The 12,745-nt window shown below is 51.9% G+C and overlaps 2 protein-coding genes across 3 annotated transcripts in view; both read right to left on the bottom strand.

The window, feature by feature from the left end:
• Positions 1–12,745, bottom strand: part of Ufd4 (ubiquitin fusion-degradation 4-like) — a 100,053-nt gene that overhangs the window by 40,447 nt on the left and 46,861 nt on the right. For both annotated transcript variants that reach the window (XM_077681317.1, XM_077681318.1), the window contains exons 2-11: positions 9,502–9,736; positions 8,488–8,715; positions 7,069–7,377; positions 6,507–6,565; positions 6,208–6,422; positions 5,316–5,491; positions 3,477–3,600; positions 3,104–3,374; positions 2,492–2,633; positions 1,107–1,367 (exon numbers count right to left, since the gene is read on the bottom strand). In XM_077681317.1, coding sequence (XP_077537443.1) covers positions 1,107–1,367; positions 2,492–2,633; positions 3,104–3,374; positions 3,477–3,600; positions 5,316–5,491; positions 6,208–6,422; positions 6,507–6,565; positions 7,069–7,377; positions 8,488–8,715; positions 9,502–9,736 — 2,020 coding nt within the window. The remainder of the gene's footprint in view (positions 1–1,106; positions 1,368–2,491; positions 2,634–3,103; positions 3,375–3,476; positions 3,601–5,315; positions 5,492–6,207; positions 6,423–6,506; positions 6,566–7,068; positions 7,378–8,487; positions 8,716–9,501; positions 9,737–12,745) is intronic.
• The window catches only part of LOC144149660 (maleylacetoacetate isomerase-like), a 154,050-nt gene that overhangs the window by 97,974 nt on the left and 43,331 nt on the right, over positions 1–12,745 (bottom strand). The window lies entirely within an intron of this gene.

Genomic DNA, 12,745 nt, shown 5'->3' with positions numbered 1-12,745 from the left:
CGTTGTGCGTGTGCTTTGGGCGCCACACACATCGTCCCTAGGGTGGCTAGGGACGATGTGGACGATGTGTCGTCCCTAGCCCCCATCGTCCCTCTGCGCAAGTGCACCCAGCAACCTAAAACCAGCTGCGAGCTGCGTGAACCGCACGCCGAGTTTCTGCACGCGATTCATGCGCGGTATTTTCACTGCCTCGTCGACGATTTCGTGCATGCGGTGGCTCCTTTCCTGCACAAGTGCATTTGTGCCTTGAGTAGCATTTTAAGATTGTAATAAGCGGTAAAAGCGGCCGTTGGAGCTACCGCACTACTTTGCGACCGGTGCTGCCGCCATGTTGCCGGCGCCTGCCGCTCGGCACACACCGTGCCGAGAAAACGTTTCATGCGGATAACGCTTTCGTCGCCCGCGAACGTGTTGCGTTCGTGTATCTTCTTGGGGGACTCCAACACTGGCTTCCCCTATTCTAAAACAGTGTGGGCAGGCCCCGAAGTGGTTTTCCCTGACTGGTACTACTTTATTGAAAAATTCCCTGACAAATCCCTGACTTTTCCCGGTGGTTCAAAATTCCCTGACTTTTCCCGGTTTTCCCGGTTTTCCCGGTTTTCCCGGTCGCTAGACACCCTGATAACCTGTACAAAGCAGAAATAAAGACGTTATTACTAAAAAAAAAAAAAGAATCGCGCTCCTGCCCTTCATGACAAACACACTAGAGCACGGAATGCAAGCATTATGTCAGAGCACTCATCGAACACTTGTTTCACTCCTCAAGGGTGACGCTACTGTAATCTGAATCTACTCAACAACTGCTGGACGACAGGAGTTCCAAGGGGTGGGCAGTAACTCCCCTGTTGGCAAGCAGCAGGTCCCGGTGGGCGTAACGGGCATCGATACAGACAAAAGCTTCCCCTCAGAGCCAGGACCTCCCACCAAGAGGATGGGGGGGGGGGGCCACAGGGCCGACGGTGTAGTATGCACCAACTGTAGTGTGCTCTTCACCTCGCCCCACTTTTTCAAGCTTCCCGATCCTGTGGGGACGTGCGTCTCTGCTCTGAGCATATCGTGATGCAGTTGGGGGAACGAGAGGCCTAACACAGGGTGCCGAAACTCACCCCTTCATCGCGGGTAGAGGCAGCGGCTGCGGCAGATGAAGAGGAGCGCACGGCGGAGGCGGAGGAAGAGGAGACGACGGAGGGGGCGGCCTCGTCCGAGTCGGCCGACAGGGTGGCACCAGCCCCTCCTCCCCCTCCGGCCAGGGCCTGCACCTTGGAGAAGACCCCCAGGCGGGCAAAGTGCTCCAGGAAGGTGGCGGGCCCCTTGGTCATCACCTCCTGGATCATCTGCAGGCACACCAGCAGGCTGTCCTCGTCCTCCTGCTCGGCGCAAGGGCAGAAACGGGGGCGAGTTGGGGGAGGTGAACAAGAAAGGACTCAACTTGTGCACAACTACCTCTTCACACGGGTGGCCACCCCCTTGTCGGTAAACGTGTCACAACTAGGCACAATGCTTACTCTGTAGAACGAGTTCTTTAGCTTGAATCTCGAAACCATCTTAAGAGGGAGACTGATTCATTAAAAAAACTGCGCACCGCCATCACGGAACTGGCAGCTCCTTCATGCAGTGAGCACAGGACCTAAAGCTACACCAGAACAAGAACTTTTTCAATACTGCGCAGCTCGTATGTGCCACCTTGTGGGTGAAGGGCGGGTTTAACTGAATGAACAACCTATTGGCACAGGAGAGGGTTAGAAAGACCAAACTCACAGTGCACCAGAGAATCTATGAAGGTTATAGTTAACACAGTTCACAGAGGAAGGCAGATTAAGGAACAGCAGAAGCACGAGGTCTAAGTGGAGAAAAAGAGAAGCAAACGAAAAAATAGAGCCCTCGATGAGCGGAGATCTGCTTCCAGCGACTAAGAAATGGTTCCAAAGCAGTACACCGTCGCCTATTGACCGAGCGGAGGTCTGTCGGCAGCGACTGTCGGCAGCGTCTGTCGGCAGCGACGCACCCATGCATCAACACCACCCTCCCTCTCACAATCTCCCGATTAGCGAAGCAGTGACACCGTACTGCACCCAGTTCGAAATATGTTGCCCCGCACAATACAAAATGCCACTCATTAACATAAAACACACACAAAAAAAATCAGATTACAGCATGCATAATTCATGGCCTTGAAACTGAACATACATGCACCTCTCTCAAATTCCTTGCCTCAATATATATCAAGACTAAAACACCAAACATCTGCAATCAAATTTGGTGTCAGGGATTATCGCAATCATTAAGTTATTTTTCCCCCTCATTTTCAGATGCCATTCACGTCCCAGCCCTGATGGCACTAGCAAAGACCCCGTCTCAGGCGCATAAAGGCCTGCTACCCGCAGCGAGAAATTCTCAACGCCTGACACAGCGGGCAGAACAATTTGACGAATGCACCAATTTCAGCCAAAAGTGAACACCACGTGGCAATGTCCCCAGCCGGCATGCGCACCTCGGAGTCGAGGACGTTGGCGAGCACCTCGACCACGAGGGAGGCGAAGTTGGGCACGCCCTTGTCGGTGCCCCCCATGTCGTTGAGCAGCGAGGGCTGGATGTAGTGCAGCATCTTGCGAATCAGGTTCAGGCTGGACTTCCTGCATGGACGGGAAGGAAAAGAGTTAGATGCATCCAGTCACGACAGAAACAATCGCGCCCCTCACATGTCATCTTGTGAAGGTTACAGTTAGGAGAAAAAGAAAAGCTTCATATGCATCACATCTTGATGCAGTGAATAGTGATCTGATATGTACACGGAGTCAGTAAAACGCAAATCTTTCCTGCTAAACAAATGTGTGCCAAATGGCAAGCGCAGCGAGAAAGAGTTGGACACATCCAACCAGGACCGTAAGAAACACTCCGCTCCACATGTCATCTTGTCAAGGTTACCGTTGGGAAGCTTCCAGTACACCACATCTGGGTGGAGTAAACAGTGACCCTTTCACTACTGCCTAAAGTCGCCACCATGCAATTTTCTTCTGCTCCACACACAACAACCACGTGCCAAATAGAAACGTTGTCTTTGTGGAACAACGTGGACAAGCTCAACCGTGACCGGCCCACACACCTGACGGATCGGATGAGCGTGTGCTGGAAGGTGAGACAGAAGACGGGCAGCAGCCGGCGCAGGTACACGGGCGCCATCTCGGGGTCCCCCTTGGGCTCCCCGTCGTCCTCGGGCTCCCCGGGGGTGGTGGCACCCCCTCCCCCGGAGGACGAGGCACCTCCGCCTCCTCCTCCCGTTCCTCCTCCACCTCCTCCCCCTCCTGCTCCTCCCGTCCCTGTCCCGCACGACCTCTTCTCTCCGGGTGACTCCCCCACCGGGCACATCCACTCGCCTGCACACAGCAGAGGACGGTCCATGAGCACTGGGACATCTCGACCACCCTAGATAGACCGCTATCTCCCCCTAGATAGACCACAAGCACGGAGGAACTGACCGGGTGACTGCAGGATGGCAGCCACTTCCCGGTGGCCCTCATCGTTCCTCTCGCGTGCCTTGTCCAGGGGCGTCTTCCCGTCCTCGTCGCGCAAGTCCGGGTTGGCACCGTGCCGCAGAAGGACCTGCAACGGGGGGAGCAGTGAGGGAGTGGTGACGACCACAGTTTCCCCACAGGACGTCACACGGAAACCGACAAGTCAATCGGTCTGACATTTTGGAAAAACCACAGTCAAGGAAAGGACAACACACTCGCCCGACCAACAACTGAACATATATTTGAAGAATGATACATCCCACGATGAACCGACCCCAATCAATACGCAGTTTTCAGCAAATAGGCACACGTAATATTCATTGCCTTCGGTGGTTTTTCCAAAACGTCAGAATGCACCAACTTTGGGCTAGCAAGCTACACTTCAATCGGTCCCTTCTGCAAGCCTTGAAATGGGAAAAGAAGGGATGTTAGCAGAAGCACGACTGTGGCAAGAGCTGTCAGTCATCTCAGAGGAAAAGGGGTCCTGCGAAGCAGTGCATAGGCTCTGCTATTTTGAGGGTGCTGACTGGGCCTGCCTCACTCCAAAGCCTCTTCCTTTGACCCTCAAGCTGAGAAAACAACAGCCAACGCTCCAAATGATACGTTGCGACAATGCCAGTACTGCTGCAGTAACAGCATATTGGTGCATCTATAAAATTGTGAATATTTTGGAAAACTTGTCAGTGCTTGAATACCGCTACAGCCAAACCTCAATGCAACAAAGTCGGTAAAGTTCGCAATTTAATTTATTACATTGAAATTTCACTACACACAAATTCGCAGTTAAAATTAAGGATTAACTGTGTGAAGCGGTACCTGCAAGTGAAAACACAGCGCGCATACTTACGATTGCAACGATTACTCACAATTGCAAGAATGGAACTCTTCACTTAAAAAAAAAGGGGGGCTACGCATTGTCGGAGCTCAACTGCCTACGCGGGCATCAACGTAAGCCGCATGGAGCATTCTCTGCACACAAAAACGCACCGCGCAAGCCACAGGTGCACTGACGCAGCCGTGGAGTAAACCCACACGGTGCGGGTAGCTCCAGCGACCGCTTCTAACCGCTCGCTAAAACACAATACGAGGGGCTAACGAAGCTGCCCATGCGGGAAAGAAGCGGATTACGCGGGCAAAATATGCACTGTAAAGTGTCATGCACACCGCTTAGGAATGTGCCCATCACATTTCCTCCATGGTGGTAAGCCTGATCACCTCTGGCGGGGCCAGCCAGCTTTTTGTAGGCGCTTTGAAGCTCCCACCATACGGTGCGTGCCTCCCCATTGGCGGAAGTTGTCAGGCTGCTTCCCGCTGCTGCGCGCAGTGGGAGCCACTTTCTGGGCGAGGAGGAAACTGCCACTGGCAAGCAAATGCAGATGTGTGCGTGGGGAAAAAAAAAAAAAGCGAACTCGAACGAAGGGCAAAGCGGCGGCGGCGATGGCAGTGCCGTACGCAGCTTGTAGGCAAGGAGCTTGCTCACGGACTCCACGGCTCATTGCATGCACAGCATTGGGCGACCCGTGTCACTGGTCATGTTTTATGGAGACCCTATTTCCGCGCTTGAATCTCCCAAAATCTACTTCTACAACCAAAATTCCGTGCCTAGTTGTGCATGAAACTTTGTTACATTGAAATTTCGGTAAACGAGACTTCGTCACATAGAGGGTGAAAATACACGGTGTGCATACACTTGAAGTTAAAAAAAATTCCATGGTTTGTTACATCGAGGTTTGACTGTACTTTGCTACGTTAACAACATCCCCCCAGAGGAGTAAAGAGTGAAAGAGACGCAAAGAGGAGCACCTTGGCCACGCCCGGGCGTCCGAAGCAGGCGGCGTAGTGGAGCGAGGAGGAGCGCTGGCCCTTGTTGACGTCCGCGCCCCGATCGCACAGGAACTCCACCATCTCCTGTGTACCAAAGGCCGAGGCCCAGTTGAGCAGCGTCTGGCCCACGTCGTCCATGAAGTTCACCTCGATGCCTGCAGCCCAGAGGGGAGGGAGGGATGGAGGGTCACTTGCAGAAAACCTCTGCTAACTACTACATAATCGGATACACCCAACACTCGCATGGCAGTCTCTACACATCCCTTCTGTGTCATCTGCAAGAGGCGACGCTTTATAAGCATTATGCCGCTTTTGTACTGCTTCATGCGGCCTCATATTCGCACCCAAAAAAGGAATCCCCCCCCCCCCCCCCTATTTTCCCGTTTCAACTCATTTAGGTGGCCTTTTAGAAAGACTCGTCAAGTAGGCCCATGTTATGCTCAATATACGCAAAGATATACAAGATATGGAAGATTTTAGAGATATCCTTGCAAGATGCTAAATATGCAAGATTTCAAAGATACGTAAGATTTCAGAGCCTCAAGGCTCCACTTCCAAAAGGCTGTGCAAACATAATAAAAGAGGTGTTCAGTGACGGTTAGGGAAGAGGTTTTCACCATTTCACAATTCTTCCACACAAATTTCTCTAAGAGCAATTTAAAAAGAAATCCTCGAATTTCACAGGTATCAGTCAACACAGCTACACTATAGAATCGGCACATCCTGTGCTGTGCCCCATTCCATGCATTCACACAGAGGGTATGCCAGCAGTGCCAGCCTATATCCGATGCCGCAAGAGCATTCCAGGGGCAGCCCGCGATAACCTGCGCTGATCCAACAGCCCGACCCTTAACCAATCGAGGAGGCTTACCGCCAGAGTCGATGGCGTCCACGAGGGCGTCGGTGTCCTTGCTGCGGATGCAGTCGATGAGCTGCCGGTGGGTGCGCTCGCCCGCACTGTCCACCCGGCGGAGGGAGTTGAGGCGCGTGGACACCGAGGCCACGCCGGCCTTGGGCAGCGCCTTGCGCCCCTCAAACAGCAGCACCAGCAGCAGGTCCACCAGACGCATGGTGTCCAGAACGCACCTGTGGGGGACAGGGGGCGAACCGGCAGTTGACCACAGGCGCTCGTTGGGCGGAGGGACCTCAACCTCTCGACTTAACACTCACCGCTCGTCCCCTTGGAGGGCCGACTCGATGGCGTCCGGAAGCTCCGACCTCAGCAGGTCCTGTCCACGGGAGACAAAAGAACACAGGAGTTTACTTTTGTGCAAACAGCAACGAAGTTTATGTATGCATCGAACGACAAGTGTGACCCTATTCACCCACTAATCTACCCAGCTCAAATGGAAGCGAACGGTTAGTTGTCTATTTCTTCTTAATGGGAGTAGCCCTGTCATGATGCTCCCTCCTTTCGCGCTGCTAATACTGCACTCTTACCCCCCCCGCCTTTCTGTGTCAGTCAGCAGTCCATCATGAATGCTTCCCTGCACAATGGGCGACGTGCTTCTACTAGCAGAGGGCATTTTCCTCCCCTTATACTGGCTGCCAAGCAAAATATAGGGCATGCAGGACAAACAACAAATCAATTGCAACAGATGTTCCACCCAACCCAAGAAACAGAGAGGCTATCAAGGGGAGATATATCAGGGTCACGCAGGTTCATCGCGCACCGGACACTGGCCGGGTGATGAGTACACGTGCAGGCTCAACGAAAGCCGCCAGTACTCACGTGCGTGATGGCGGGTGAGCCCCGGCACAGAGTGGACAGCAGGCTGATGATGGTGGACACGGTGGGGGAAGACTTGGGCTCGGCAGGCACGGGGGTGGGCACGGGCTGGCCCCCGCTGCCACCCCCACCCTGGGTGCCTCCCCCGCCGGAGGGTGGCGCCAGCAGGGAGGACACGGGGGCGGCCGCGTGCGCCATGCGGCCCAGCAGCTGCTGCACCAGGCCGTGCTCCGCCAACGGAGCCGGATCCAGGCCCCGTCGGGTGAACCGGTCCGCCAGGGAAGCAAAGCAGCGCAGGGCCCCGTCCGACACCTGCAGCAACGCAGTTTCACACGGTTGTTCTCTCTCAAGTTGCTAAGGGAGAAGTTTGGCATTGAATTTCGCCCAGTTTCCGCCATTTCTCAGCAACGATAAAAGGGTTTATTGCAGTCCCCCGATATGTTTCCTTCGCCGTTTGGGCAAACGAATGCCTCTGTGGGGGCACAGGACACCAGCGACAGATCAGCTATCACTGACACGATGGAAGCTACCAATGTACTCGCTCTTGCTTTTCTACTGATGGCGGACGGCCAGCTGTGTTATTTGTTGGGTCATTGGTGGGACAGCTGTCATACAAAGATCAGCTGTTCAGATAGACTCAAGTCCCATGTTTGAGCCCTCAGGACCAGGACGAAAATTCTTAGGCAAAACACCTTTGCAAACTACACTTAACACAAACGTCAGTTTCGCACACTTGCGGACAACAAATATCCTGCGATTTGTTCCAATTTTTATGAAATCATGAAACTAGCTCAAGAAGACACAGTAAAACCTGGTTATAAGAGATACTCAAGGGACTCAAGAAAAGTGTCTCTTGTAACCAAGGTCTCTTGTACGCAATGTTGCTAACATGGCAAGCATGGGAATATCAACCAAACCGTCTTCGCTCAAATGTCTCTTATAACCAAGTGTGTCTTGTAACAGAGTCTCTTGTAACGAGGTTCTAATGTAACTGTTCACTGCTAGACCTATACACACAATACTTCCCATTAAACAAGGGTTCCATCAACACCAGTAGCAATTCTCAAACTACTCTCGGAGCTGCCTTCCACATACTCTACATTCTTCAGAGTCCTTTTTTGAACCTAAATTATTCAAAGCAGCACAAAATGATGCCTGCTTTTCACAACACCCACTGCTTACCTAAATTTCCCGGGAATTCCTACCAGTCATTTCCCCGTGGCCTACTGCACACCTACTGCCCTACAGCTCGCCGTGAGATCTGATGAACGCATTTCACAACACTAGCAAGGCAATGAATGGCAATTACAAGCTCTCCTTAAACAGCCCCCAAGCTCTTCTGAAACCCCTGCCTCCCCTACCCCAAACCCTATCCCTCGAACCCATTCCCCCCAGATCCCAGAGTAGTCAGCCCCCACGCACGTGAGCGTCCTCGTGTCGCAGCAGCAGTGAGAGGGCCTCGACGCAGGCGGGCAGGCCGGGGTCCTGGGCGTCCACCTTGCCGCACAGCCGCGACACGACGGCCATGGCCGAGTGCAGCGTGTCCTTGTGCACCAGCGAGCCCTTGTCGCGGATGAAGGACAGCACGCACTGCAGGCCGCCCGCCTCGAACACGGCGCCGGCCTCGCGCGTGCAGATCAGCTCCAGCACCTGGGACAGGGGCAATGGGGGGAGAGGGTGATGGGGAGAGGGTGATGGAGAGAGAAGTGGGGTCAGCATTTGCCTCCTCTCCTCCTTCAGCGCGCCCTCTGCCAGTGTGCACAAGCACGTGTGTTGTACGGGCAAAAGCTGTCGTACAATACCGTTAAGCAGAAAAACCTGTTAAAAGAAAACAAAGAGGAACAGATGCAAGAAGGTGGACGGTAAGCACAGCAGAGGATCAGTGCTTCGGCAATGAAACAACAGACAGCATGAGAAAAAGTAAGGGGCAGGCAACGTAGCCATACTTGTGAGAAAGCAGCAGCCTGCATGGCCGCTGCTCCCTCTTCGCAATCGTGGCCCTTGGAGCCTATTCAGTGCAGTGAAAGGGGCAATCAGCCCTCTGGCCCCCTCTTTACATGTCACTGCGAGTGTCTTGTCACTGAAAGTTTCTCAAAATGTCCATTCCTCAACTTCTCGTATACACGTACTTCTGCGTCATCTGAAGCCCCCCTAACTGACCCCAATTACCCCCTTGTTGCCTATCACCTGTCCCCCATCACCAGCCCCCCCTCCTGCCCCCTTAATTTGGGCAAGGATGCCTTCAAGACGACTTTGTTCCCTAGCCTACTCCCCTCCTCTCTCTTCCCACAGCTTGACAGACTGACCAGCGTTGTCTTTCACAGTGCTTAGCAAGACCCCGAGTTCCATCCCCTGTGTAAAAGTTTCTGGCGTATCCTTTAGCAGCGGCTCTCGCAAGATGCCATCGGCAAAAGCGATGCTTGGCGCTAGCCTTACCTTGACGCACTGCTCGGCGAGGTCCTTGCTGGTGCGCGAGGAGACGTCGGCCACCACCAGGCGGTTGCACATGGCCTTGACGGCACCCTCGACGGCCACAATGCGGCGCGTGCACTCGGCCGACACGTCCAGGTAGTAGGTGATGGCCCGTGCCGTCACCTCCAGCACATTGTCCGGCGCACCCTCGTCCAGGAAGATGCGGCACAGGGCCGGCAGGAAAGTCCGCGGAGGGCAGCTGTATCACAGAGCAAGGGTGGCAGGGGGAGGAGAGACGTGCTTAGAGAAAAGGCGGCTCTCTTTCGGTCAGTTGTACACTGTCTAAGAGGCAAGCAGGCAATGAGCATCCTCCCTGGAACTGGTAGGTATTTAAGTTCAATTTTCAGACAGAATTTCACTGCACTGAACCTTGGTTAAGAGGTGCGCCATGATGAAGAGTGTTTGTCACACCTAGAAATTTTTAACCCGAGCCCTTTGAGACAATGTATGCTGCAGCTAATTATTGGACTCTTGCTTTCACACAACCACTATCTTGACCTCCTCGATCCACATTTTCTAGTGTTCTTAGAACATCGACCACCTTAAACCATAGTTGTAAATTATTATCCCCTACTCCTAAAACTGCATTTACTTCTCACATTCATATATGCAGAATATGTTTCGACGGGGCTTCGGTAGAAGAATGCACCCATTCACGTCTTGTGCTACAACAGCCCAACTGCAGTGGTGCCACACATTTAGACGCCAGCAGCATTTTCAGAGTTCCAGAACATGGAGCAAGATGTCATTTATTCATTACTTAAAGGTGACCCCAAAGCTAAGGGCTACCGGCACTCAGTGGGATAAGAGGCGACAAATAACATACACACGTAGCGAGAACTTCCCTTTACACAGGTACAAAACTGAGGGTTCGTACAGGATTCAGGGACAACAATTCAAGCATATTCAAGGACTTTCAAGGCCTGGCCAAGGCATTTTCAAGGGCAAAGGGGAGCACGTGTACTAACGTTTCACAACTGTTTTCACACGCTAAACAGTCGCTTCTTTACACCTCAAAAAATGACCTCAAGAAAAATCTCCTTGGAACAGCTCCACCCTTTGGAATACTGAGGGAGCTTTACAAAAGCCATGCCATCTTGAGCTTTTTTCGAGCTCTGCAAATACTCTTAATACAGTCTCGGATAGCAAGGAACATAACTTAATACCCCCTGCCATTCTCATCCCCCAAATTTCCGTGTTCAAAAGGGGGGATTGACGACTCCCTGCCCACCATCGCACCTATCAAAATAAAATATTCCAGTAAAGCTTATGAGCTAGACGCACTGTGTTCTCACATCCAGAGTTTCGCTTATCTGTGCTCATTTTTATTTCAGTGTGGAGGCAACATTAAATTTCGAAACTTAGTGGGGCCCAGCTGTGCCGGGCACAGCACCGGGGAAGATATGCAAGATGAATAACAGGACAAGGCAATGCAGAAAGCAGCATGGAAAATTGGAAGGGGACCTACACTAATATCTGCCTCGTCCGATGCAGGGATTTCGTTTGACGCAGGGATTTGGGAGCACGCCTGTGCTCCCAAGCACACTTTAAATTGTAAAAGCTGTATAAAGCAGCACTACTGCACTTCCAAGCTGGCTTTAAATTATAAAAACCATGTTTTGGACGGGGAGTGCGCAGGCCCAGGGCCACACTGATATACGCCACGAAAACCCGGACATGTAACGGGTCTCCCCTTTGTTGCCCAAAAAAATCAAAGACAAAATTCCAGACTTTCAAGGCCCTTGAAAGCTCAATTTTCAATTTCAAGAGTTTTCACGGTTTTCAAGAACGTGTACGAACCCCGATTTAAACTGCTAGTTACCGAAAAACACAATTCCACTCAGCTACCAACAGCGATCACCGATAAAACGTTCCAATTCCTAGCACAACACTCGCTAGTCCAAGCTCAATTTCCCATGCACAAGCGTGCTTGTACACAGAAACAAGACAGGCTTACAGTGCCAACGTCCCATCGTTCACACAATGCACGACAAACAACACTTTAGACCCCACGGATAAGCCCAAGCCTGCTGGCTAAACAAAGCCCCTGGCCCCCTGTGTGGGCAAAAACAATCCCAGCAAGCGCAAACACAGGCAAAGCCAGGATAAGGACAACAATGGAGGCAGAACACGACACTCAAGGAAGCCGGCTTCACCTCATCCATTCCACGCTCTGAGAGGAAGGACGCATACACTGCTACTTTGCCCTTTGGTCAGGGATAACCGCACTATCTGTGGAGGGGGGCCCTGCTGCTGTTTCATCACCCACAAAAGGCGGAACTACTGAATGCGCTTAGCCTTGCAGTTCAGATAACTCCCAATGAGGTCTTTTAACGTTTTTTTTTTTCTTCCCCCAGATATTTTCCCCTCGTCACAGCCCCCTCACGAAGACCACAAACAAGATGATGCAACTGCCCAGAGCAGTTGGCTCATTAAAATGCACACATGAAGGAACTTTCTACCAAAAAAGATCACAGCCGACACCACTACAGCTTCACATTGCCTAAACGCTCCTGCATCGAGTAACGTTCCTGTCACATCTAGTGACATTTACAGCGAATGCCAGCTGCGAGTGCCATCAGTTTGGCACTACGTGATAATACCAAATGGCATTCAATGCGAGTGGCATTCAGCGAGCAAATGAGTTCAGGTAAAACATTCCTATTAGCTTGCATACCGAATGAGTAGCATCAACAGCAGCTGCCCCTCATTAAACAGAAAGTTTAATCAACCGAATAGCACTGTGTATAGACACTGTCAGCCAATCAACATTCTTCCCAGAGTGCCGTTTTACATTGAAAAAAAAAATCGCGAAGCTCTGCCATGTTTCTGCTACACAAGTGTGGATTTGTTGCTTACTTGTCTCAAGTTGTGTAATCTAATAGTATCACCGAGTTGATACACTTTTTTTTTCCTTAGAAGAAAGATGATTTGTTTTGGTTTTAAAGCCTTAAAGGGACACTGAAGTGAATTTGTCAAGCTCCCGTTTTTGCTTGCACTGCGTAGACTGGCTCAAATTAGCACACTTTTCATCGTTTATCCGGTTGACAAATCGGTAATTATTTTACAAAGCGCGAAAGAAGAAAAACTACCATGCGCGGTTTGCGGCGGCCGCACCAACTAAGGCTATGACGTTGAGAGGAGGGGCGCCGTGATTGGACGATGCCCAAGGTTAGCAATCACACAAGTTTCGGTTTCGGTTCTGTAA

This window comes from Haemaphysalis longicornis, unplaced genomic scaffold (assembly GCF_048455015.1).
Source record: "Haemaphysalis longicornis isolate Haplotype H1 unplaced genomic scaffold, Haemaphysalis longicornis Haplotype H1 scaffold_8, whole genome shotgun sequence".
Lineage (NCBI taxonomy): Eukaryota > Metazoa > Arthropoda > Arachnida > Ixodida > Ixodidae > Haemaphysalis > Haemaphysalis longicornis.
This window is presented reverse-complemented; position numbering and strand designations above follow the sequence as displayed.